We start from the raw sequence: 25,994 nt of genomic DNA, 5'->3' as shown, positions 1-25,994 counted from the left end.
TACTGCAGGCATGCTCGGCAAGTTAGGCAACACTTCGCGCTGAAACATCTTTTTCTCCATTTACCTGTGCAGTTTATACTACTTCTGCACTGCTGCGACCCAAGGTAATACTAACCATAACTGCCGGGAATAGTAACACCACTATGCCAAGTTCACAAGAGCTTTTCCTCACTTGTATTCCCACCACACAATGAGAACATAACTGGAAGAAGCCAGTATTCACCTGTTTTAACAGCGAAGCTGTTTAGCAAATTGTAATTTTTCCTGTCTGCAGTAAAAATTCAAAAAAAAAAAAAAAAAATGCCGAGTGCGTGCCTCGTGGCGATTGCCCGGCAGTTAAACTAAATGCCGAGCACTCGTGTGCGCATGCCTCACGGCGACCACCCAGCATCCACAGGACACATTTGTCAACCCAGCATACCTGCTTAGGGAAATTGGCCACAAGGAAAAAAAAATCCTCCACCGTTCGCTGTAATTGTGGCGCACTTGTTCGGGACAAGAAAGACTCCAGCGTTCACCGTAATAGTACAGCAATACTTGCTCAAGGCTAAGGCGTTGCGCTGCTGAGCACGAGGTCGCGGGTTCGATTCCCGGCCGCGGCGGCCGCTTTTCTGATGGAGGCGAAAAGCAAAAACGCCCGTGTGTACGAGATTTCGGCGCACGTTAAAGATCCCCAGGTGGTCAAAATTAATCCGGAGCCCTCCACTACGGCGCGCCTCATCGCCTGCGTTGCGTCGGCGCGTTAAACACCCACAATCAATCAATCAAATACTTGCTCAAAATGAGAGACATGTCATAGCGTACGCCCCTCCACGGTGAAGTCCAATGATTACCACTTCCAAAAAAGTGAAGGAAGCTCACACTTATAGCAACAATGATGCAGCAAAGGTGCGGCAGCGAAGAAGAAGCTAATTGGTTGCAATCGTGCATGCACATAAATCGTTGTTTTGGTTGCGTACGGCTTCGCTAACTTCAAGGCGTTAGTGTGAGCTTCCTTCATTTTTTTACCCCTGCACAAGCTAAGGTATGCCACTTCAGTGTAGAACACAAATAAAACTACACGACAAATGGGCATCTGTACGTGGATAATCACTAAACCAGCTTCGAATGATGCTTGAAAAACAGTGCAAAGGATAGCAAAAAACTCATTTTGCTGCAACAAACCAGTCACGAATACAGATACTAAATGAATACAAGCATATCTAAATGCCGCCAGGAGAAACATACGCTATTGAACAATATAAAATTATCATCATAAAAAACATCTGACACACCTGTCTGTATGTACACACTATTAGAAGCGTTGTTCAGTTTAACCACGCAACCACCCTAAGCATTGGATCTTGGGATGAATGTGTGAAGAAAAAAAAAAAAAAAAAACAGAACCCACAGTAACCACATCTAAGGTACAGCAAAGGCCAGAGACAGTGGAAGTAAAATGCGACACGGAAAGCTGACCTGGTTTGGTCCCATAATAACAAGAAACCACACGTGTTGGCAAAAACGCATTGAACACAAAAAGGACAAGGGGCCAACCTAAAAAGCGAAAGGAACACGATTGAGAAAGACCTTGGGCTTATATAAAATACTGGCGGAGAATATGCAAGCAATCAGCCCAAAGGCAAAGTGGGGAAACAATGTTCCCACATAGAAATGGCACAAAATGATGCACACTGCCACAACTCACGTGTCAATGCAAGATGCGTGGCTTATTACGACCCATGGCTGCTCCACAAGAAGCACGCCGAGGCTTGTGTGCAAAACAGTGCACCACAGGAAAACAAACAAGCATAAACAGCATGCACGTTTACCAGGTGTAGATCTCAACAGATGGTGCAGCAATGCATTCTATTCATCGGTGCACTGCACAGAGACTTATGTCACCAGGAACACAATGCTCATCAAGCAAGCTACTGCTTGCCTAGACCCACATTTAAATGGATCTGCACAGTATTGAAACGCTTAAATATTAGAGATGCAGAGGTTGAAAAAGGCTACTTATTAGCTGTACAACCAAAAAGCCCACTCTACTTATACAAAGCTTGAAACTGCCGGACAATTTTGATTCCAGGTCGAATTGGAAGGATGCAATCTGTTTTTTTTTTTTTTCCTTTCAGCACAGTCGCCCTGGGAAACAACAGCATGCTAGCATGTTGCATGTGCTGTGAACTGAATTCCACAAACACGAACACTACTAAAAACCTCTTGCCTACACTGCTTTTTCATTATTGCTTAAACTTTGCACAGTGATATTTTAATTGTTCGGTTTATATTTTGTTGAAGACAGAATTTGACAGAAATGCCTGCGTAGTTTGTTCGCAACTAAACGATGGTCCATTTTGGACAGGTCACAGCAATGCTAAGCACGCCTTGTTAGATTTTCGATGGAACGAGGTGTTGCCATGAATGAACGAAGCAAGTGTAGACCAACTCGGTGTTAACAACAACAACAAAAAAAACACTATAGAATGAAACTAACTTGCAAAGCAGGTGTGCAAATGAGTGAGAAAATAAGGACGCAGCTCAAAAGCTTCTCAGTTAATTTTCTTTTCTTTTTTTTTTTCCCCGAGGCAATGCCACTTACTGCATGTGCAAAATGAGACAAAACTCAGCTTGACTTTTTCTAAATTCCTTGCAAGTGATAAAATGTGCTTCTGCTTGACTGGTGTTTAATCCTGTAGATGCCACTGTGAAACAGACGTTTCCAGGGAGCGTTCGCAGTCACTCTGTCGCCAATCTACTCTATGTACTCAAGCGTAAATGGTAGCATAATTGGACCAGCTGGTTCATGATTAAATTCCCAGGTAAGCTTACCTGGCAATTCAACCCCAAACCAGCTGGTCCTAGCTCACATTTACTCTTTCTGCAAATGATTCAATTGTTTAGTGAAAGATTTATTCATCGTGAGACAATGCAATTGAAGACATTTTTTTTATGAAGTGCTCAAAACTAATGAAGATGATTTTTAGATACCACAGTTTATCCTGCAGGATTGATAATTAAGAATAGTGACAAAAAAAAAAGACACGCACAAAATTTTTCTTTAGTTTGACACTCAGCCACTGCAGTCCGAGTTTAATTGTAGCCATTTAGAAGAAAAAAATCGACGTTGCGATGTAATTCAGTCTCTGCTGTGTCCATACACATACTAAAAGCAAAAAATAAAATAATAAAGCTACACATTATACACAACATCTTCACACTTAAAACTTTCCCAAGTTGTCTTTGGGAACAGGACAACAAGGACTGAACTTTGCAACATGTGACAAAACTCATGCAATACTCACTAGCGAAGACTTAAAAATGGCATATATTCCATAGGCAACAGGCTCTCACAATTTCCCAGCCATGAAGCGGCTGGCTGTTCATTATGATGCTACACTACCAAGCTCCTGCCTGCACTAGGTTCATGAGAGAGAACCCTGGAGTTAAAGCAGCATAATAATTGCAAAGGCACGAGGTAATCTGCGTTACCCACATTTACAGCAAACACACATACACACACACACTTGAGAGGGGGCATTTTACGTACCACGCCACGGGTCAAAATAACTTTAAAATCTTTGGCTGAAATGCTGAACAAGTTTCACAGTACTAGGCATGTAACATCATTCCTTCCTCTCACTTCAACACCCTCAGGCTACACAACAGCCTAATGCGTGGTGACAAACAATGCAGCGTGACTGGCAACGTAAGAGATAAATGCAAAAGAAGAGATTATTTGTCGCCCTGCGGAAGGGTTTCAGTGCCCGTATTTCTGTGAAGTGCATAGACAGTACAAAAAGCTTATGTGGAACATGGGAGCAGTGGCTAAGATCAAATCGTTGCGCCACAGAACAGTGCAGGCATGAAAACTATTACTGTCACACCACAATAATTGCTTTCAGAAGACCATAAACCCGATGAATGAGGAAGCTGAAACTGTTTCCCAAGCACAATGCAGTGCACTCCCCTCACACATAAAACGCCCGAGCTAACATAAAAGCAAGCTAACACCAAGACGTGTTTTTAACATTCATTATTACCTAACCCCCTTCACTCTTTCCTTTTTTATTCGGGGAATTACTGGTTGCTGTGAAAGAGCGCAATGCTATTTTATAGCGGTACTTCTAGTAGTGCTGAATGTGTGTCTGTCACGGTGTTGGTTCATCTCGCAGCTTAATGAGTTTGTGGTAGTACTGTGGTCCAAGGCTTTCTTGCTGCCCAGCCTCTGCGCTGCTCCCATCATAGTCCCACTTCTTGGCATCACTGAGTGATGAAGGCAGCGCCTGCCCATCGCTGAACACTACCGCCGATTTCAGACCTGGAGCATCTAGCAGCATCTCCGTGATACCGGGACTCGCATCGCTATCTTCAATGAGTGCACCCGATATAGCTGCTTCCTGTCATCTATGCCTTGAGGCATGACACTGAGGCGAGAATGGGGAATTCACTGTATGTTCTCCCAGGTTGGTCACCTAAGACGCTCTTTGTGCTTTAAACCCTCGAATCGCTGCCTGTTTGTGGTGTTGTGCCCCTGTGCCTTGTTAGAAACATAGGGAAGTTACAAAAACTACGTTTTTTCTTGTGTCGGGCAACTGGTACCGATTCTATCCAGTGACACAATACAGCCCTGGCCACGATATGGATACTGTTCTGGCTGAAGTATTAGCAACTATCCAAAGAAATGAAAAAGGGATAGGCTAACATCAGTAGCAAGCTTGCAGCCTTGAGCCAATGGAGGGCACCAGTTGGTGTAGAGCTGAAGCAGCTGTCAGCCAGGATTTGTTCCGTCGAAGTAGATAAAGTTAGTGTAAAAAGCGACCACACCTTTGCAGTCCCCAAAGTCAGTCACTAGCACACCCAGGTTGATTTTGCAATTTGGAGGGTGCCTTCAAACTGACTGCTTACTGCCCTGCACCTTTTGTGTGAGTATATATCTGCAAGTACAAATTAAAAGCTAGATTGTTCACCATAAGAGTGTGCTAAAATTCTTTGTGAATTTTTTGTTTGTGCTTATCAATCACACAATGCAAGATCACACAATGCAAGACAACGATGACGGGAACAATGCCAGGTGACTGTATATTGGCAATCAAATGTTGGTGCCCACTAACGCCACATTCAGAGCTGTGTGAATGCATAAGCTGCTGATATTTTTTCAACAGAACTCGCAACAAAACAACGCACGCAGTGCCAACAGAAGACCCCTATGTTATGTTGCCTTTTAGATGCAGCGCTGCATCTATAAGCCAATCTTGACTGAGCCACAACCAGATGCAATCAATGGGGTGACAGTAACAGTAGCTGTGCCTGCCCTACCACTTGGCACAAAGATGCAGTCTGCCCACCGCTCACGTGCTCCGTTCACTTTTTGTTCTGGCTGTACAATGACTGCAGCTCTTCATGCAGACTGTTGACCAGAGGGAGCATTGTGCAGGTTGCTCAGGTCCAGAATGTCAGGCAGCTGCCGTGCAAATTCTTTCTGAATGTCCGTGCAGTCCTGGTTGCCATCCAGTACCTGCATTGCAAAGGAGCACTGGCCTGCTGACTATGCATGCAACAAAAGCAAGCCCAACAGGTGGAGACAAAGGGCGTTCAACTGCAAGCACACAGGCTCTAACGTGGAGCCTTCACTTTTCTAATCTGGCAGAGTTAAACCCAGGATGCAGCTATGTTTTCATTTGGCAAGCAAAATACAGGGACTACAGCAAAGCTCCGAGTTCCAAGCAAAGAACTAAAAGAGAAGAAAAAAAAAACAAGAAAAGAAAAAAAATCACGAAGGCCAAGAGGGAACAAGCCTCGTTTTGTCTATTTCTGTATGAGTGATCTCGTTTTTTCTTTTTTTGGCATTCTTCCGTACCAGCGATGTACCAAATGGCCCAGCACCGAACTCATCTGAAGCACCCTTTACCCTTAGAACCATTGACCACCTTCTGCTTGATGCTATTACTGATAAGGTACAGATTAGTAGTACATTCGCAAGCTGCAGATTTTCCAAATTCTCAGAACTTAAAGGATTCCTGAAGCAGCCTCCGCTGACACTTCGGGACACATACGGTCCCACACAGCCCAGTTTGAGTGAACTACTTCCGCAAGAGTTTTGCAAATGCAATCAGTATTAACGCAGTCAGCATATGTAAAAAGAAAGTGCATATTTATAGTATGTTCTTCTGCTCCTCTACCCTGAGCCAGCTGTACCACTATGGCATGAAGAGCTGTGCTCGCTCAAGATGGTGAGAAGCCCGGTCGTCTGTACATCAGTGAACATCTTTCTGGCTTGCAAATCAAATCGGCTGCCTTGATGCGCACACTGCCACTCGATTGATGGCATGGTGATGCCATATGTTCTGGGTGCAGCAAACTTTTTCTCTGGCCAAACACTTGTCCCTCTATCGCATGGGGTGTGGCCATGCAGCAATGGTGCAGCCTCGGCATTGCATATGGCTACAAAAACGTTTTTCCGATGTCATCGGAGCTGAGCACAATTTTTTCTCGCATGGGTTTTGCAACTTTTTTTCCTTGCGTCACATGAATAAGAACTGACAAGGCCATGCTAGTCAATTAGTGCTTCGTGCACACTGAAAAACTATGTCCTACGGTGGCTGTTCACTGATGCATGGTTAATTAATTTTTAGGAGCTTTAGGTAATGGATGACCCAAATACAAAACCTTTAATAAACTTATTTAGCTGAACCATCACTCCAATGACGCGCTATTACCTAGCTCAGAGTCGAGGGATGGCTAATTAGTCCGCACAGCAGCACCATTGCAAAAACACGCATGTGCCGTCACCTGCATTCCCTGGCTTCACACCGATATAGCAGTCTACAACCACGCTAGCACAAGCGGTTATGTCGTGAATCCAGCATTTGCTACTCGCACTTTTTTAAACGAATATTTTGAGTTTCAATGGTGACCACTCAGTTTCTGAGACCACAATGAGCACCCCGTTTCAGGAAGTGCTTCATTTTACCACAAAAGCATTGAGAAGCAGTCACACAAAAAGCCAGCAGCACGAAGTGAAAATCCTAACTGGCTGATAAGGTCATGACGAATGCTCGTCACGTGAAGGAGGGAAAGTTTCCATGTGTCATGGAGGGATCCTAATGTCATCCTAATGCTATCACTCATCTTTGGAGAATGCAGAGCTGCCAGTTGGCTGCTGGGCAAAAACACATGTGCGATGGATGTGGTGCTGCGTACCAGTGCAGGACGCTTTTCGAAGTTGCCTTTTAGGAGTGTTGATGGTGCATCTGCTTCTGTTCGTGTTCAACCACCGCATCCCACTCTTCAAGGCAAAACTTAAGCATCTCCCAAGTTTTTGCATCAAATACGCCTAGTAGCATCTGCTGATGCTTGGTAAAGCCTTGAACAAAACCCAGAGTGTGATACCATATTTTTAAAGAGATCGGCCCCACACCTTGAGTGAAACCCGCACTGTATTCATGCACCTGTTGCAAACTTGCACTTGTTGAATTAATTATTGGCCACTGAGACTTCAGTGAGTAACAATTAGTTGCACTAACATGTATTAACCAAAAACTTAACCTTACTGCCAGTAAAATGTGCTTTGTTGCTGAAATCTAGAACAACCGGAAGGAACTTGAGCAAGCTCACCAAGACACGGGGTGGCAGAGGGAACTGAGAGCGACCGAGAAGCCAGTCTTCATGGCGGTCATGTACTTGGCAAAGCCAGTCCTAAAATGACAAGGTTTCGAACATTCAATTTAAGCAAATGCAGTGCAAAAACTTACTCCAGTTGAAAGCGTCTGTGTTGCCTAAAGAAAGATGATCATAGCACTTAATGCCAGCCATCCGGCTATCAACTTGACTGCACACCTGCTCACAGCGCACCATGAACACCCAACAGCATGCGTCAGCTCGTAGTGCAGTGCTGATTATTGCAGTGCTGATGCAATAGCCACTAGCAGCAGCCTTACCACTTTTTTTTTACTGTACCGTGACTTCAATGCAGTGCTGGCAGTGAAATGCATTCATTTGAATCCAAATTCTAAAAAGTAATAATAATAATAATAAAAAATGAATGTTCATGTGGCTCCTCCTCCCCAGCAAAAACTCCAATAGAAATTTGTATTGGTTCAATTTGAGTATCTATAGGACCAATACGAAATATATTGGTCTGATAGAGTTACATGTATTGGTCAATAAGTATTGGCTGTATTAGTCTAATAGCAATAGCTATTGGTTGCATCGGCCGAATAGACCAATATGGCATATTTATTGGTCAAACACATTGTCCAGTGCTATTGCTTTACAGGCACTGATAAAAAGTATAGTTGGCTTTTTGAGCCCAACTCAGAGATCTGTTGTCAATTGGAGTTGTGATTAGAAAGCTTCGTTTCCAGTTGTAGGTCCGATATGTGCATATTTCTAAGCCTTAATTAAAAACAGATCGTTTTCTAAAAATGTTTTAGGTATGTGTGAAGCAATGTTTCACCCGCCGCGGCGGCTACAGAAGGCTGTGTGCTGCTGAGCCCAAGGACAGGGGTGCGATCCTGGCCACAGCAGTTGCTTTCCGGAAGGAGGCGAAAAGTAAAACTGCCCCTGTGTCGATCTCGCGGTTGCGGCGCACAATACACACACCCTCGTCAAAATTCATTCGCAGCCCTCCACTACGGCGCCCTCATAGCCGGGGTAGGCATGTAAAACCCCCCCAATTCGATTTTTTTGAAGCAACATTTCTACTTGAAGACATTCAATTCATATTACCTACAGGCATTTTGCACTTAGCACATCTAAAAAAAAATGTTGCCGTAGCGTTGAAAAATTCACCAGCATCAACCAGTAGCAGCCACTGGCACATGGTGAATGCAATGCTTGCAATAAACAAAAACGTCTCGCGTCTGATTCTGTGCTCACAGCAGTTTTCGCAAGCGCCCGCTCTTTCCTCCGTGACGATTGCCTCCTCTTATTTTTTTCAATCTCGGCGTGCCAGGGAGTGGCCATAATTGGTTTGTCTGCCGATTCTTAGGGTTAGTGTTGTGCTTCAATTATCTGCAGAAAATAAAACTTACAAAATCAAAATTAAGACAAATACAATTAAGCCCACATTATAAATTTGTGTCATAATTTTAAAGTGAAGTACGTTAATTAAGACTACTCAAAAATGATTCCTTCGTACGCAAGATAAAGCAAAATGGCTTCCTTCATGTCCACCACTCCAGCATGATCCCCAGCACAGTTGTTCATCTTAGCGGGCAGCCCCCGTGTTTGTGAATTTTAGTGCTGTACATTGTATTTATTAGTTTTTAAAGTTACGCGGGCATCATCTATGGAGCACTAGAACGTAAAGACTTCTTTGATGTCACTCGTATTCAAGGATTCTTGTCTTCACACTCAGCAAGGTGACCAACGTGCATGCATTACGCTGCTCGGATTTTTGCATTTGAAGGTACGTATACATTTCTTTTCACCATGAAGCTGTGGAAGCTCTTTTTTCTGTAAAAATTTTATATTAAAAATAGGATAGCAGGTCAACAAGCGGTGTTTTCATTTGTTGAAAAAGCAACTATCAATGCAACTACGTGTGAATTGAGTACAATGCATGCAGGACTTTGTTTCGTCTGTACAGAACGCTATTAAACAGCCGTTTATAGGAACACAAATTGCTGTGGGTCATATTTCATCCAGATGGAATTGAAACAGAATGCCTAACTTTCCGAGCGTTCTGTTCTCTGTGGCATACTTCTGCACCACAGTTTGTTGAGGTCTAGTGGCACGCTGCCAAAGAGGCTGGTTCGTTCCGTCTGGATAGGATGTTAGACGCACTTATAAAATGTACAATGGTTGTGCAAGTTTGTAATTATTGCCATACTGTTTTTGCAGGTCTTACAGCTCCGACTCGAGGAACGCAATGGAAATCGACTGATTGAAGGGCTTGAGCCAACGCAATGCAGGCGATGAGGCAGGCCGTAGTGGAGGGCTCCGGATTAATTTTATCCACCTGGGGATCTTTAACGTGCGCCGAAATCTCGTACACACGGCCGTTTTTGCTTTTTACCTCTATCATAAAAGTGGCCGCCGTGGCTGGGAATCAAACCCGCGTCCTCGTGCTCAGCAGCACAACGCCTTAGCCACTGAGCCACCGCGACGGGTCGGAATCGAAATTCGACAGCCTGTAGGACATAGTTGTGCAATAAAGCTGCAGACAACCAGCATTCATGGCTTTGTGGTATTTGAAGGATAGTGGGACCACATTGCATTTAGAAACTTGAAGCAAGTGTAATGGAGCCAAATGAATGCAATGGACTAAAGGCCTCAGCATCCATTTGGTCATACTGCAATTGGAGCTCCAATGGGCTCATGATACCAATACACCTATAGGCCAAGGCTAATGCACCAATATACCTGTAGGTACCAATACACCCACAGGACTAGGCCAATATAACAATACACCTATAGACTGATACACCAATAGCTATTGGTGTCAATAACCCATTGGAAATTTTTGCTAGGGCATCATTCCAAAAGAACACAGGCTAGTGCCGCTGCTCAGGCCCGACTGACCCAGCATTCCTGGTCTCACAACCGCGAGCAAGTCAGGCCGCTATCACATTCTATGTCAGAGCAGGAGTTATTACCATTTGTTCGAGCTATAGGTTTGATAGACAAAACTAGTTTTTCTTTTGTTTCCACTTTTCGAGCCTGAAATTCAAATGGTCTTAACTGCTCCTCTGACACAGCTAGAATCATGACGTGAGCCTTATTGCAATTCTTCACTTGTGTGATATTATAATAAGCGCATCTGAGCAGACATTTCTTTTTGAAAAAGCGGTCACGAACTTAAACTTAAAGATTTGAATAAATTCTAGAATACTTGTAGAGCACAAAAAAATAGTTTCTAGAACTGAGAATGAAAAAATATGCATGTTCTTTGATTTTCACAATCGTAAAAACTGTAATAGTAAAAGGCTTGATCTCAGACCCTTTTCCCCATAAAAAAAAAAACTACTCAGTGCCCTTAAACCTTCTAGATGTCACATAGATGCTTAACAGGAACTTCACCATAATAGAGTATTAAAATTTAAAAAAAAAATACAAGGCAAGAATCACTGTCGTACTTACAAAAGGAAGCTGATCCTCTTCAGGTCGACTTCGCTTTTGAATCCTCTTCATTGCAACTTCTGGCTCGGTTCTTAAGTAAACTGTGCAAAGAAAGGGTTGCAATGAATGTAATTACTTTCTTCGGCAAAGGCATCAAAATGAAACTAAAAAGACAACTCGTTTGTCACCCAAGCGACACTGTAATGCTCTTATCTTGTGGCTTATTTTTTTAACCCTGATATCCACCACACAAAAGCCCCGGCTCCACCACGATTGCAGACCTATTAAGTTAAAGCACAAAACTGCGCAAGTATTTTAATTTTCTGTTGATCTGTGTGAATGCCACATTGATGATATTACAAAAGGGTGTTTAAAAATATAAATTAACATTAACATTATTGCCTACAGTAGGACTCCAGCCCGAGCTGTCCGAGTAAGCTCTGCCCACTATGCTATGCGATCATGGCCACTTGTTCCCATCTGAGCGGTAAATTCATAGCAATGAAAAAACAGTGGGCACAGTGCTCGACATTTTCATGTGGGCAGAGAGCCCACATGGAAGTAAATGCATTCCGATGAGATTTGATTGCTGATCAAATTTCATAAACCCACAAGGGCATTTCAACAGCAGTAACCCCACGACTTGTAGTGGCATAGCCATGGGCTTTGCCCTTGCTTCGCGTGATGGGATTGACAAACGATTAGCCATGGTGCACATTCGCATGCACCTTTGACATTCCTAGCTCCTTTTCAGTCTGCCATTAATAGGATGCCCCAGGCTTTTTTTTTTTATTTTTGTTTTTATCATTTCCCTGGCATTCCCTTCCTCACAAATTTGGCGACACTGGCTGTGACCGTACACACTTGCAAGCCCACAAGGCAGAAGTTAGCTGATTGCGAGCACATTTGATTCATACGAACTGTGTGCGACCAAACGAAAATTGGACACTAAACATGAAGTAGCTAGGTAAAAAAAAAAAATTAAATACTTGGGTGCACCAAATTACATAGCAAAACAAGTGTGACGTCACTGCAGTACAGTACTACTAGTTCACAAGGTTGGTGCCAAATTGGGCCTGTTTTTTTCTTTTTTCTTTTTCTATTTTTCTTCAAAGCTTTACAAATACTCTAAGGCTCTAGAAGTAAGGGTTACTTGAGTTGGACTACACAATGCACCGACAAAAATTAGTTTAATCAATTCACTTTAGTGTCGCATCAAGCAAGAATGCATCGTGTTTGTACCACCAGAAGGACACTTTTTAAGCACTACAAAAATTGTACAGACTAACCCGAAATACTGCAATATTAAAATTAAAATGTTAGAATTTTCAGCCAAAAACTCCATAACAATTATCTAGCTGACTCAGTTTGTAAGTGAATGTCCACGCCTAAATACACTTAAACATGAAACCATTCATACGGCAAATAGTACTAATATAGTGAAAGCAGGTGACAAGAACTTACTGATCATGTCTAATCCGACTCTAGCGTTCTTAGTAATCCAAGTAAACCACTGGTCCAAGATGCTCAGTTCCACAGAATTCAGATGCCCACTGCAAGGAAACAGTGAACACTGCATAATGTCGTGGTTTCCACATTCACAAAATAAATAAATAAATAAAATGTATTAATTTACCAAGCTGGTACAGAAGTCAAATGTAATTTTGTTCTTGTGAAAAAACAAATACAAAGATGTACAGTCAAAACTCGATCTAATGAAACCCGATCTAAAAACAAAGTTGGATTCCCCCACAGGTACCTACACGGCACAATGCTTTTATAAACCTGAACCAACGAAATAGGTTCAGCGCCATTCCCGATTTAACGAACTAACAAAATCCGATCTAAAAACAAAGTTGAATTCCCCCACAGGTACCTACACAGCACAATGCTTCCCGATTTAACGAAGTATTTCGAGAAACAGGCACAAATTTACAATAGGAGCAATTTCAAATGTGTTTCATCAGAACGCCACAAAGGTTATTTCTCCAAGTAAGTGGGGGGGGGAGAAACGAGGCATCTAGTTTCGTTTTTTCAGAGCTCTACAAGATAAAGAGGGTGATACGACCCAGACACTGCTCAAACTCCTGTGCCCGCTCCAGGCCAAATGACGGACGCTATCGACTTGCTCAGGCGCTTTGCTGGGGCTCACGACGGAACCAAGGACGCGTTGGACACACTTCCATGCTACAAAAAGTCTGTCCACCCAATGGGAACCAAGCACATGCAGACAAAAATCACAGCCTTTTTTGCCAGTAAATAAATTCGCTTCTCCCAGAACCACTACCGTTTTATTACTATTCTCAACGTGGACTTTTAGCGCATTTCTTAATTATCGTCAGGCAGCGCCGTGGCGGTCGCAATTACGATGTCATGGTAGCTGCTGAAATGCGCCTTGCTATAGACATTGAATTTACGGAATCAACTGCTTGTAAAATGAGTTCCAACTTTACGAAGTTCTCGATTTAACAAAATATTTTGCTGTTCCCGGTGACTCCGTTAGATCAGGTTTTAACTGTATATAGTACAGAAGCAAGTCCTATAGTCAGGCACTTAATTGGTACCGCCTGGGGACTGTTCTCTGAACAGAAGCACCCAGGGAAACAAAAGAAAGAAAGAAAAATAAAGCCAGCTGCCATCTTTTCGCCAATGGTAATCGTCCAGTTAACAATCTTTTCATGGAAGCCTTTGTGAACGCAGCAGCATATGCAAACATCATGTTTTGCACTAAAATTTACAATTAACTTTTTTCGGCCCACACGTTTCACTAATTTGTGAGAAAAACTGCAAAATTTAACCTTGAACACCCAAGTTGGACGTACCCCGACAGAGGATCGCTACTGCAGCGTTGCCGTGTACGGCCATGTGGGGCATGGCCCGACAACGGCTCGCAAAGGGTTAAAGGCTACGATTATAGCTTCATGATATACACCTCTTCATGTTGTTAGACCCCTGGCAACAATTGCTAGAGTCCAGAACATTTGCTACCTCACATAAACATGTTGAGGTAACCCCAAAACACATGAAAATCGTGGAGTAACAGATAAACTTCCAATTCTGGAAATACCCATGTTTACTGCTTAATCTTAAAGGAACACTTGAGTGTAAAAGCAAGTTGGCCTAGATCAGCAGATTACACTGCTTAATCTTAAAGGAACACTTGAGTGCAAAAGCAAGTTGGCCTAGATCAGCAGATTACACAAATACCACTTGCTGCAGCACCAGTTGATCGTCAAGGCAGAAAATTCCAAAGTATTAAGAATGGGTATCGATGCCCCACGCATTTGTTTCTACACGACGATTTGCGACATCACAAATCATGAACAGTGAAACGAGATTGGCTGAGTGAGCTCGCCTAGCCATTTTATTGAAAAAAAGAGCAAGCTAGCGACATCTAACATCATATATATATATATATATATATACATATATATATATATATATATATATATATATATACATATATATATATATATATATATATATATCTGATTTCTGTGTAGCACATCGTTACGATTCAGTGCGCCTAGCACGTTCGTGCATGCTGCAAGTTGCAGAGTGCTCCGGTGCTGTGTAAGAAAGCTGCCTCGGACACGTTACAGCTTGCTGGAGAACGGCCGGCACATGGGCATTTCATAATCGGTGACTCAACCACGGCGGCTACAAACGGTTCCTCGTGTTGAGGCTTGCCCCAGCGAAGCAAACGCTGCAGCGAAGATCTCTCCCTCCTTTCTCAGACTCAACGAGTGCCACTACTGCCGGCTCTCACAAACTCGGGGAAGAGCATTGCGTGCATCTGTACTATTTTTGAGTCGTGTGCACAGAAGCACTGGGAAAGCCCCACAGCCCTTATGGCTCTGTGCATAAAACCCGCCCCTCGATGGGTAGACCAGTTCTTTTTGCAGCACCGATTCCATGCTGCCGCTCTGTTTGAGCATTGCTGTAGGCTCGCCTAGAAGGGTACTGTTCCTGTATTGCTTCGGCTCATCTCTCGCCATGCGGTAGAACAATTAAGTTGGCCTTCGGATTCTTGTCGTCTTCACCAAGGCAGCAACTTTTGCTGGCCGCTCATCACCCCGCTACCACGCATGACAGAGGCGACAGAGCCTGGTTCGGGGACACCTTCCTGAATGTAACAACATGTTATTAACTAAAAAAACAGAATCCACAGCTAGTAAACATTATATATTAGGGGACTTTAATAGCACAGCCCGTAGGCCTTGCTTCCGTTTTAATTTCCTCCTTAATTACTAAGGCTGCATCACCATGGCTTGGTGCTTGTGGGTGAAGACGACTAACTAGCAGTGCCAGTGGCAAGGGTGATAGGTAGTTGGCGCAACTTGGTGGTGGCATGGGTGTTTTCTGCACCTTCCAACTTGCAGCTGCACCACACAAGAGCACTCAGAGGGAGTGCTTAGCTACGGGTAGGGCATTATGGCCGCCCCTTTCAGGGCCCTATTTCCTACATTACCTCGTTCCGTGGAGTCACGAAGACTTAAAGCCAATCAAAAAGGGTCTCTCTGGCACCTCCTTGGTACGACGGTAAACAAGCAAAGTTGAAAATAAATCATTATTCATTTTTAACCAAACAAAGCACCATTTTTCTTTGAACAAAATCCAAGAGAACCATGGAAGGTCTAATCTTTCATGAAAGGTGTGATTTTTTTAAGCCATAAAGGCAACCTCAATGGCAATTTCTCGGGTGGTTTATTCAGCCCGATGCACATCATACGCAATGGAAATGCCAGAAAACTAATGAGTAGCCATTCATCACCTGTTTAGTTACAGGTATGGGGGCACGTGTAAATTGCACAATTAGAGGCAAATAACAATAAAAGCTACACAAGGTTTTATCGTGCTGCTATCGTGCTGCTCCTCTTAGCAGGCGCAGAGAGACAACCAATGTTGCACACCAATGTGCGGAGCTGCCCCGAAAGGACTGATGAGGAGTGCACTGGGCTCACCTGCGGTGCAGGTTTTCAACAAAGACGTAGCGTGCACTGTGCAGCGACCTCTCCATTATCTTCACGGGGCTTGGTACAGGCTCCAGATGCAGCTGCATCATGGTGAGCTGGACGTAGGTCTGGAACGTCAGGCCCCACCGCTTTGGGTCCTTGTACATCAGCGCCTGCTCCAAGAGAAGTGGGCAGTGGTCAAATTTTTGAAGGCGCCCTTATTTCCCCACAGAATGAATACACTTAAGACAACGCATCGATTTGTACAATAACTAAACTCGCCTTTCCATCTGACATATTTGCTTAGAGACAACGGCATGTTTTCATTTTTTACAGATGACCCGTGCAGTTTTTGGCAAAACAACATACACTGCTATTTTTGAGCAACAATAGAACAGAAAGGGCTAGATGTGTAAAAACTATTCTCAATCCCAAACAGCTATCTATTATCCTATCACACAAGCAGTTCCTCTCCAAAGTTGCAGACCTTTAACCTGATGTGAGGCCAGCGTTGGAGATACTGCACGCGATGCATACGAATACTACTCACTGTAGTAGCCATTCGCAGTCTGCCTATCATGCTCAATCCTCTGTGGTGGCATTTTCCTTGCATGCATCATCAGTACCACAAGTAATCATCTGGGTGTCACAGCACAATGTTGTTCCTCACACGAATGAAAGCTGCCACAAGATCTGACAACCCTGTAGGTGTCTGGTGTTTAAAGCCGATTTTGGCAACTATTAGGTATACTAGTATACGAATTTTGATAGGTGGTATGTTAAGCCCCCACACACTATATAACCATCTATGAAAACTTCAGCTTACAGTGAGCATTCCAGTACATACCAGTTATCCCGGAAGTAAGCCTGACGTTTACAGTAGTTGCTCTTACAATTAGTATAGCATTATTAATTCTTGTTGCGCCTGACCCTCCAATTACAGCACGAAAGCTATAATAAAAGCAAACAAATGGCTTGTGCAAGTATTAGATGCACATAGCATAGCCCAGCTGCACACTGCTGCTCAGGAAGAAGGTGCATGGAAAAGCAATTTCACACAAGAACTGCGGTGCACCTTTTTACAGTGGTGCTTTGATTGATATGCAATGGCACCAACCGGTGGATGGCCAGTTCCCTTCTGTGCGACTTAGCACACTGGTGACTTAGTTGGTGGACCTGCTTCTTGACCACATGTTGGGTTCTTGTGCAGGATTTTTGAATGCGTCATGCTTCCTAGGATCTTACAGCACGAGGCTTGCATGGCCCCACACCGCTGTGGATACAACAAAGTTTCCGCTCCTCATTACATAATCCCCAGTTGCCAACCTTATTATGAAATGCTGCCAGTAGCGCTGCTTGTAACACACTGTACAAGCTTTGCGAATAGCTAGTTTAGTCAGCTTATCATAGCTAGCTTAGTGGCCCATCGCATGATCAAGTTGGGGGGACACATCGCTGCTAAGGTCTGGAGCACCATTTGTCGACAGGTTTCTTTCTGAAACAGTCGAGGGAAGCAGTGCCTGGATACTTGACGCAGCTGAGGCAATGCCAACCCATTGCACCGGGCACTCTTTTTGTTTTCCCCTCATCCCAGATCCAGCAATGTACAACTTATAGACATGGTTTATAGGATCAAATGGAGTAAATGTTTGCCTTTACGCTCGTTTTTGTCAAACATGTCATTTCCACACTCCAAACGAAAACCACGCACTTCAGGCCGCACAGCTGACATTGGTGCCACAGCCCGCAAGTCATGTGGCCATGACGTAGCGAATGTCTTATACTTCATTTTTTTACTAAGATTAATTGACAACATACTTGTAACAAACAAAGATCATGTAATCAGAAGGAGCTGTTGTTATTCCAATAATATTTATTCTGCTAAGGTAAATTGTGCCCAGCGATTTAAAAAAAGGGGGGGGGGGGGGCAAAATGTAGGGCTGCACTCCCTCACCCAGCCTTGCCTTTAATATTACAAAATAGCAAATAATTTTTTTAACTAATTGGGGCAAAGGAAGGGGAGCATGTGTGAATGCCTAAAATAGCTGCATAGATTAATAAAACTGGCAGACAAACACACACAAAGCAGGAAGACAAAACAGGCTGCCAGTACATACCAACAGGTTTTCTCCTTGCATATCCCTCCATATATTAACTGGTTCAATGAGGACCTGCATTTTACAACAAGATGTTAGAAAATAAAAATTAGTGGCACAGAATGTCAATCAGTTTGGTTCTATGCTAGTCAATGTTATAGCTTAGATTTGTGCCCATGGTAAAAATTGGGCTTATATTCAAATACATGTTTCTCATTTCAATTAAGCATTGGTACATTTCTTTCCCCACTACATCACAAATGTCAATTCTGGGTGTTTTAACACAAAACATTGATTGTAGGGTCTAACGCCGACACTACACAGGCAATGAGGTGCGCCGTAGTGGAGTGCTCCGGACTAATTTTGACCACCTGGGGATCTTTAACGTGCCCTGAAATCTCGTACACATGGGCGTTTTTGCTTTTTCACCTCCACCAGAAAAGTGGCCGCCGTGGCCAGGAATCGAACCCGCATTCCTGTGCTCAGCAGCACAACGCTATAGCCACTGAGCCATTGCGGCAGGTGTTTCAACACAAAACAACATAGTTCCTTGCTCCTGATTCTAATATAAAAATGACAGGAACTATCATATTACAACTACCTTATTACAACTAAAATCCTTGCTCCAAACTACCAGTTTATTTCCCATATATGCATTCTGTACCAAATTGTTTGAAGAGCAGCGTTGAAAGACTTCGCTCGGTTCAAACGCAGCCAGCCAAATCCAAGCCAGCCAAATGGAGAAGTAATAAATGTGGGAAACCAGAGACCTGAAGGGCTTATGGGAGTGGGAGAAATGTAAGCCAGAGACAAGATTTATCCGCCTTGCAGGGAGGAGGATGGATGAGCAAGTTGACTACCTTGGTGAAGATTAAGGTGGGGAGCATATATATACAGAAATGGCCCAGTATTGTAGTGATGCTGTGCAGAGGTGTCAGGGGGAAGTTTGAGGGCTGCTTTGTACATTCTATCTCATCCTAATTTGCCTATTTGGGTGTGTATAAGGTTGGGATGAGATCCTGAGATGGAAGCTATCCTAGCTCAGACTAAGAGAAACAAATGGAGTTGGGCTGGACATTAAATGTGGAGAACTGACAGCAGGTGTACCACCAGGTTAAGGGAGTGGTCACCGAGAGACAGGACTATAGTTCATACCCCAAGCCGCATGCAGCAGCACCAGGGATGCCACACCACCGCCGACAATCTGCCCGCCGAGAACGCCCAACTCGGCACAAAGAACGGAGGCAGCAGGTGTTGGGGCTCTGCGGCTCTGCCTGCCTAGCAGGAGGGCGAAAATGTCCACCAAAGCCCCCATGCCCATTGTAGCCGTTGTGTACGTCGCTGCAGGCAATACACAGCGCTCTGGTAGCCCACCTTCGCCTATGCTTGCGAGCAAGACGTCCCGAATATCCTGCAAGTGCGGCGGCCCTGTTCAGTGCCGTTCAGGAGGGCACCTTCCCCCTCAGCTCTTCTGCCGATCACACCCATTTCATATTATGTTCTCTTGCACAAATCTTGCACGAAATAAATGCTCTCTTCCCAGCACTTGTGTCAAACAGTCCTCGCTGGCCAGGCTCCCCGCAAGCATAACAGCAGCTTTCTTCACACTGAGTTGGACGCGCTCAGTGGGCAGACTGTTGACAACAATGTAGCGTCCCTGTGCTGCATTCAGCTTGTGATATGAACACAGATGTAGGAGAAGAGTGATAACATGACGGAGGGACGAGATAGGGAAATTTCAATACGGAAAGTGGATTCAGACAGCACGAGATAGGAGCAGCTGGAAGTTTATGGAAGAGGCCTTTATCCTGCAGTGGACATAAATCGGCTGATGAGTATGATGATGATGAAGTTTGAGGTAGGGAACCATTTTAGCACCATTTCACCACACGGCGGACAAGTTGCGTGGCTGTACGGCAAGCAGACAGAGTGCGGTTGAGATCCAGTACATTTTTATGCGACTGACGTGGCATGCCTAAAACACGACAAAGTGTAACTGGATGGGTTGAGTTCAGATTAAGATAGATCTTGCATGCACAAATACTTAAAGTGGGCAAGAAGTTCAGACTTCTCTAGTGCAGAACTCAGGCCTGCCTCAAACAGAAAGGCGGAAAGAATGTCAAGACCCTGCTGAACAGTGGTCTCAGCCCCTGCCAGTGAGCTTGGGGTGCACAAGAAGGTGATGTCATCAGCTTAGATTACATGGTGTAGGTTGAGTATGTCACTGAGTTTTTGTGCCAAAGCACACATAGTCAGAGAGAGACCAGCTGCTTCTAGAGTGCCCTCGGTTTGATTGAAGGGGCCGAGGGGGAGGTAACAGAGTCAAGATGAAAAGAGTCAGTGCATACGGGTAGGAATTTGTAGGTTCGGTAGGTCGGGATAATAGCTGTCGCGTTCACCCATGCAAATATTTCTATTGCCGGTAGTTGTTCACCAAGTGAAACATTTGACCATAACAAAAACTGTAAGAGCCTAGCACCAGTAGTAGTGAGACAGCCTATTTAATAATGTCTACTAGCTCAATAAAAACATATGCCCAGCAAAAGTTGTCAGATTTGTTTATTTTGTGTTCATATATCCCTGCCTTACCATTTTTTCCAGAGAAATGTTTAGACAAGCTCTGTCAATCCTGTTTTACCCTTTATGATTTATGACATCCCTAACTGTAATGTGAAAAATGTACACAGCAATGCACCCAATTTCAGTTTTGGCACTCTCTGCATTACTAAACCGCTGCAGCAACTGGTTCCATTTGTAGGCATGGCACCGTAATTTACAGATATAGGTCAACTTGTTTGCACACTTCACTATCCGCTAGGGCCCTACCACTTCCAGCTTCATTATAATAGATGTTTACAGTAACATTTTCATACAGTTGTTTCTGTACAAGCCATATTGGTTTAGTGCGAGATTCAGTTGGCCTTATATCAAAATTTCATAACAGAATTTAATTAATTACACACTACCTGTACATTGTGCAAGATGCCTAGAATTGTGTGTGTGGCATCAGTGACCAACTGCGCTTGGCATGGTGGACCAACTTGCTCTTGCCACCACATTAGGGACTCTGGCAGGCATGTGTAATGATCATTTAAAAGCTGCATGCTTCAACATAACTGCCAAAATTTTATTTATTCCCCCAAAAAAGTTATTTTCATAGGCATCAGTCCACCGTAACATCACAGCACATGTCCCAGCAGCACACGGTGTCCCAGCTACCATGCACCAATATTTAAAAAAAGAGTAATGGCATTACTCGAAGAAAAATTAGTGCATAATGTTTCCAGCACATTGTAGTAGCGGTCAGTAGTTGTTTCATTAATGATCATTAATTAATTGAAATTGTGTAACTCAGGAAGTACTGTCCTAATCATTAAGGGTCAATCAGGCCCTTGTAAGTACCAACGAGAGGCAGCTAACTGCATTACTTTCAGTGACAGACTAATTCTGTACTCATTTATTCTGATTGATAAAGAAACCCTGCGAAATATGAAAAATACCATGTGACAGCGCTCCTGCCAGCACCATAAAGCAGTGCCCTCGAACAGGCTGCCTGCGAGTTAGCCAGAATGAAATAAAGAAAAGAAAGGAAGAAGAAATTGCGACCGAGTTTGTGCCTTATCTGCCGCACACGCTCTGCGAAACTTGCTGTTGCTGCTCCTTCCATACATGACCTTATCAAGGTGATGCGCTGTCTCTTCGGGCAATGCAAAGCAGTTGCTTTCAATCAGCCTATTTGAGGGCGCTGGTTTATGAACCGGGTGGGAGTGCCATCAAGTGGAATTTTTCATATTTCACAAGGTTTCTTTATCAGCCAGAATAAATAGGTATGCAATTAGTTCGTCACTGAAAATATCCCAGCTAGATGGTCCTCGTGGGTGCCTGCAAGTGCTTCATTGGCACTTTAATGATTAGAACAGCACTTCTCAAGTTAAATAATTAATGACAATTAAATAAATCAATCTCATTAACAGAAAAATTACTGGCCCCTACTCCACTGTGCTGAAAAGATTATGCACTAGGTGTTCTTCGAGTAATGCCACTGTTGTTGTTTTTAAAGACGATAGTCTTTCTTGGGCTACTAAACCTAGAAATTTTGGTCTGTCTGTATGTCTGTCTGTAACTCGATTCAGCCACCTGGCCAAAGTAAAATACTTGCTGCGCAATAGTCTTATATACTCACAGCCAAATGTAAACGTCTAAGCCCGGTTTATAGTATGTTCATACTTGTCAACTTTGTTGAACAAGAACAAGACATTACGCAAATATAGAACATGAAATTAGTACACAAGGGATATTTACAGTGTTCCTTTATTAAAAAATTACTGGATGCTTGGTTTTTCGATAGCAAATGATATTCTATATCTACTGAAAACAATGCGTACCGCCTGCTGTTGCCCGTGCCACCTCCGGGCGGCATATGAGAAATCACGCGGAAACAGCAAAGAAAGGTTCCCCTAGCTAGGTTTCACGTTCTGCTTGGAACGCACGTGGAGCACGGCAACGCGGTTCTATAAACCTTGAAGTAAGCCGCCTCGATTCACACGCGTCTCCGCCATACTGCAGCGCTGGCATCGAGAAACCCCGCCTGTAGCACTGGAACGCGGTAAACTCAAATCGCCTTGAGCAAACCTTTAGTGTGTTTACCTTGGGATGAGCACGACGGAACAGGAACAGCATGAGAGGTGAGCGGGAAAGCGAAGGGGGGCATTTCCTTGGCAAGTGTCTACAAAGACTATCGTCTTTTGACGACATTTGCAACGAAAGGAGCGGATACGCGGCCAATTTTTTAATCATGGTGCATGATAGCTGGAACACCCTGTATATTAAACTTACAGTTGTGTCCACAAACTGCTTGCAGCCTTCAAGAAAAGTCGTTTTGCCAGAGCCAATGTTGCCTTCAACTGCAACCTGCAATGACGAAATGATAAGCAAGACCACTACACAACCAAAGGCAACTTAACTTACCTTCACTGGATGACCCTTACTTGCTACCTTAAAAAGTGAAGCATCACCCACAACATCTGTCAGCATCAGCACATGAAAAATAAAAAAAAAATGGAGGGAATGGGCATATTATACGTGTAATAAGTGAGAAATATCTCTCACTGATCAATAGTATCATAGACAATCCCGTTAGATGCACTTTTTCTGAAGAATAATTACACGTGTCACAAATACTCCTGCTTGAAGCTAAAAAAAAAACCTGTTGTCCATACATAAATGTCATTTACTACTAATTGGGTGGGATTGCCCACAGCTTAGTATGAAGATGGTGTTGTGCTGCTTGTTCAGGTATAGATGGCTTTAATGGGCAATTCGGGTTTTAATTATACTGAAGTTTCATTTTACGGCCTCGTTCTTTCTGGTAATAAATTAGTATTTTGAGGTCCTCGCGAATTTGAGCAATTGAGTTAGCCCTGGCCAATACCCCCTAGTGGGTACGGGCCAAAAAACTTCGAGGATATCATCACCATCATCATCATCAGATGGCTTGCACTGACATCAGCGCAGCTGCCATGTTTGTGAACCACAAGCACAGCGAAAGGCTGCACACTTATCTTGAGCTCCAATCTTTGGGAGCGCTGAAAAAGCTGGAAGTGGGTCACAAGAAAGCGTTGTGATGACGTCATGTGCAAGCTATGGATAAATTGTTCTGAATTATGCACGGTCTGCAATGAAACTCAAGAGTGCCACCAGACAAAGCACGTCTGGATGTCATTAGGACACTTCAGTATCTACTGTATAATGCACCTCAAACACCTGAAATGCTGTGACCTCGTATGTTGCAAAATTTCAACAGATTGTTAATGTTGTAACATTTTCACAAGTGTTTCAGAGCCACGACAAATACATACTGACCCACCTCAAGTTGTTTACGAGTGCAGAGAACAGACCTCACAGAGTTGCATTTGCACATTTCAAAGACAAAAAATATACAGCCTGTCGAGGGCGCACTAGCATTTGTACATAACTTTTTATGTTTCAGGCATCTGTGTAACATGTTTTAGAAAAATAAACTGAGTAAAGGTGCTTGGAGACGACATATGTCGAACTGCACTGGTGCACTGTGAACAAATAAGCCATACTTCTACCTCGGATTAAATTTGACCCAAATATACAAAATTCTGTCATATTTTGGGGTATTCTGCATGTGTAGGTCATTACTTAGCTGCAATGAACAAGATCCATGTGAACTATGTATTAAGTAAAGTAGACTCTGGTTAAGATGAACTCGGTTTAAGACAACTCCATAAATGCGACAAGCAACAGTTTTGCTCTCTTGTAACATCCACAATGCAAAAAATCTCTGCTTAAGATGAATTTCTCATAATACGAACAAATTTTTACGGTCTCTTCGAGTTCATCTCAACAATTGTTTACAGTATTTATCTTCTGCAATTTAAACTACCACTCATTAGATTTTTTTTTGCGATATTTTGTGCTAAAAAGTTCTATTACGATTCGTCCAAACGTAGCAGAGGTTGGCCATGTTTAAGCGGTATTGTGAGCTAATGGGATGGTATAATCAGATATGTTATTCTGCATAATATTACAATTTAAATGGAGTCCTCCTAGAATATTCGAGCCGTAACAGCAGCTTCTCAAAATACTGCAATACGTGCAAAAAAAAAAAAAAAAAACGCGAGAAACCTCCACCGCGCTAGTAAGTCACGATCAAAACGACAGTAACCAAAGAAAACCACTGAGATGCAACACTTTTCCAGCATTTGGACGCCGGTGCGCATGCGCAAATGGCGAAAATAATGATGAAATGCAAAAAAAAAGGCGATTTCACCTTCGACACCACGACAAATGGGCTCGTCGGAAAACGAAACCATGCTTCAGGTGACTTCAGCGTCATTACACAACTGAAAATACGTAAACAAGGCAATCGGCAACCGTATCCACACGTTTGGCGTCTCCAGCACTTCGTTCTGGCTTCTATTTCCGCTTATGCTTCGCCAAAAATCTGTCAATGCGCCTTTTAAACACTCGGCTTAATCGGCAAGCACAGCACGTGACAGGGGCATCGGCTACTGGCGACGAGGTGACGAGGCTATGCTAAATGCTAACGGGAAGTACGCAGCAGAAGAGCCTACTGGAACACACTTTCACTTATGCTAGAACATGTTCTAGCAATAAAGAAATGCAAGAGCGATTATAATTTAACACCAGAGGTATGATCGCTGCTGCCGATGTCGCTGTTTTCACCGAAGCGAAGCTGTTCCACCAATCACAGCATTGGTTAACCTTATCATTTAACCTTAGCCATTTAACCGTATTAACCTCAGCACAGGTAGTGGTGTCACATGCAAACTGCCACAGAATGCGCTTATGTGGTAACCGCGTGCCCTCGCAAGTTGAACCCACTTACCCAAAAAGTGAAGTGGACTGACTGTTCTACGGAGCTGCAGCAGTACTCTTGACATTAACATTGGCGTCTTTGTTTCTCGCGTCCTTTTTTTTTTCTTCACCAAATTGTAGCACAAGATGAAGTGACGCAATCGTAACAACGCGCGGGCGTTCAAAACCCTTCCCGCTGCCACCGTCAACACGGTAAAAAAAGGAGTCACATAAGCGTTCAGCCGATGGCAGGACACCACACTACCGACTACTGAGCGAGGGAAAGCCACAGTTTCTTTCGTCCATGAGGAAAGCCCCAGAACTCTCCGTCTTGAGTGTGGCTTTTTGCAACCAACGTTGAACGATTAACGTTGCAAAAAGCAGCATGGCCTTAGTGTTTACGAACTCTGTGTGTTTACAACTTTTGTTTCGGGCCGTATGCAAAACCGCGATGATGACGATGATTGGAGGCTCTTTTGTATCAGGGAATCTATTGTCAACAGTTGACTTGCCTGTTTTATTCAAATTATTTGTTCTACCAATGACAAAT

The 25,994-nt window shown here is 43.5% G+C and overlaps 1 protein-coding gene across 3 annotated transcripts; it reads right to left on the bottom strand.

The window, feature by feature from the left end:
• Nucleotides 1-1,363: 1,363 nt before the first annotated feature.
• Nucleotides 1,364-25,912, bottom strand: Dnk (deoxynucleoside kinase). 3 transcript variants are annotated; one of them, XM_077687065.1, is made up of 10 exons: nt 25,476-25,912; nt 24,897-24,969; nt 23,066-23,121; nt 22,934-23,008; nt 18,119-18,172; nt 16,011-16,174; nt 12,511-12,599; nt 11,068-11,147; nt 7,600-7,680; nt 1,364-5,500 (listed from the first exon to the last, which is right to left on the bottom strand). In XM_077687065.1, exons 2-10 carry the CDS (start codon nt 24,937-24,939, stop codon nt 5,384-5,386), a joined length of 759 nt encoding a protein of 252 aa, XP_077543191.1. In that variant the 5' UTR covers nt 24,940-24,969; nt 25,476-25,912; the 3' UTR covers nt 1,364-5,383. The 3 variants fall into 3 exon arrangements, with proteins under 3 accessions (XP_077543191.1, XP_077543188.1, XP_077543190.1); XM_077687062.1 differs by lacking the exon at nt 24,897-24,969 and having other exon boundaries at nt 25,476-25,911; XM_077687064.1 differs by lacking the exon at nt 25,476-25,912 and having other exon boundaries at nt 24,897-25,397.
• Between the last annotated feature and the right edge of the window lie 82 nt (nt 25,913-25,994).

Source organism: Haemaphysalis longicornis, unplaced genomic scaffold (genome assembly GCF_048455015.1).
Source record: "Haemaphysalis longicornis isolate Haplotype H1 unplaced genomic scaffold, Haemaphysalis longicornis Haplotype H1 scaffold_1, whole genome shotgun sequence".
Classification (NCBI taxonomy): Eukaryota; Metazoa; Arthropoda; class Arachnida; order Ixodida; family Ixodidae; genus Haemaphysalis; species Haemaphysalis longicornis.
Note: the sequence above shows the minus strand (reverse complement) of the source record. Positions and strands in the feature narration are given on the sequence as shown.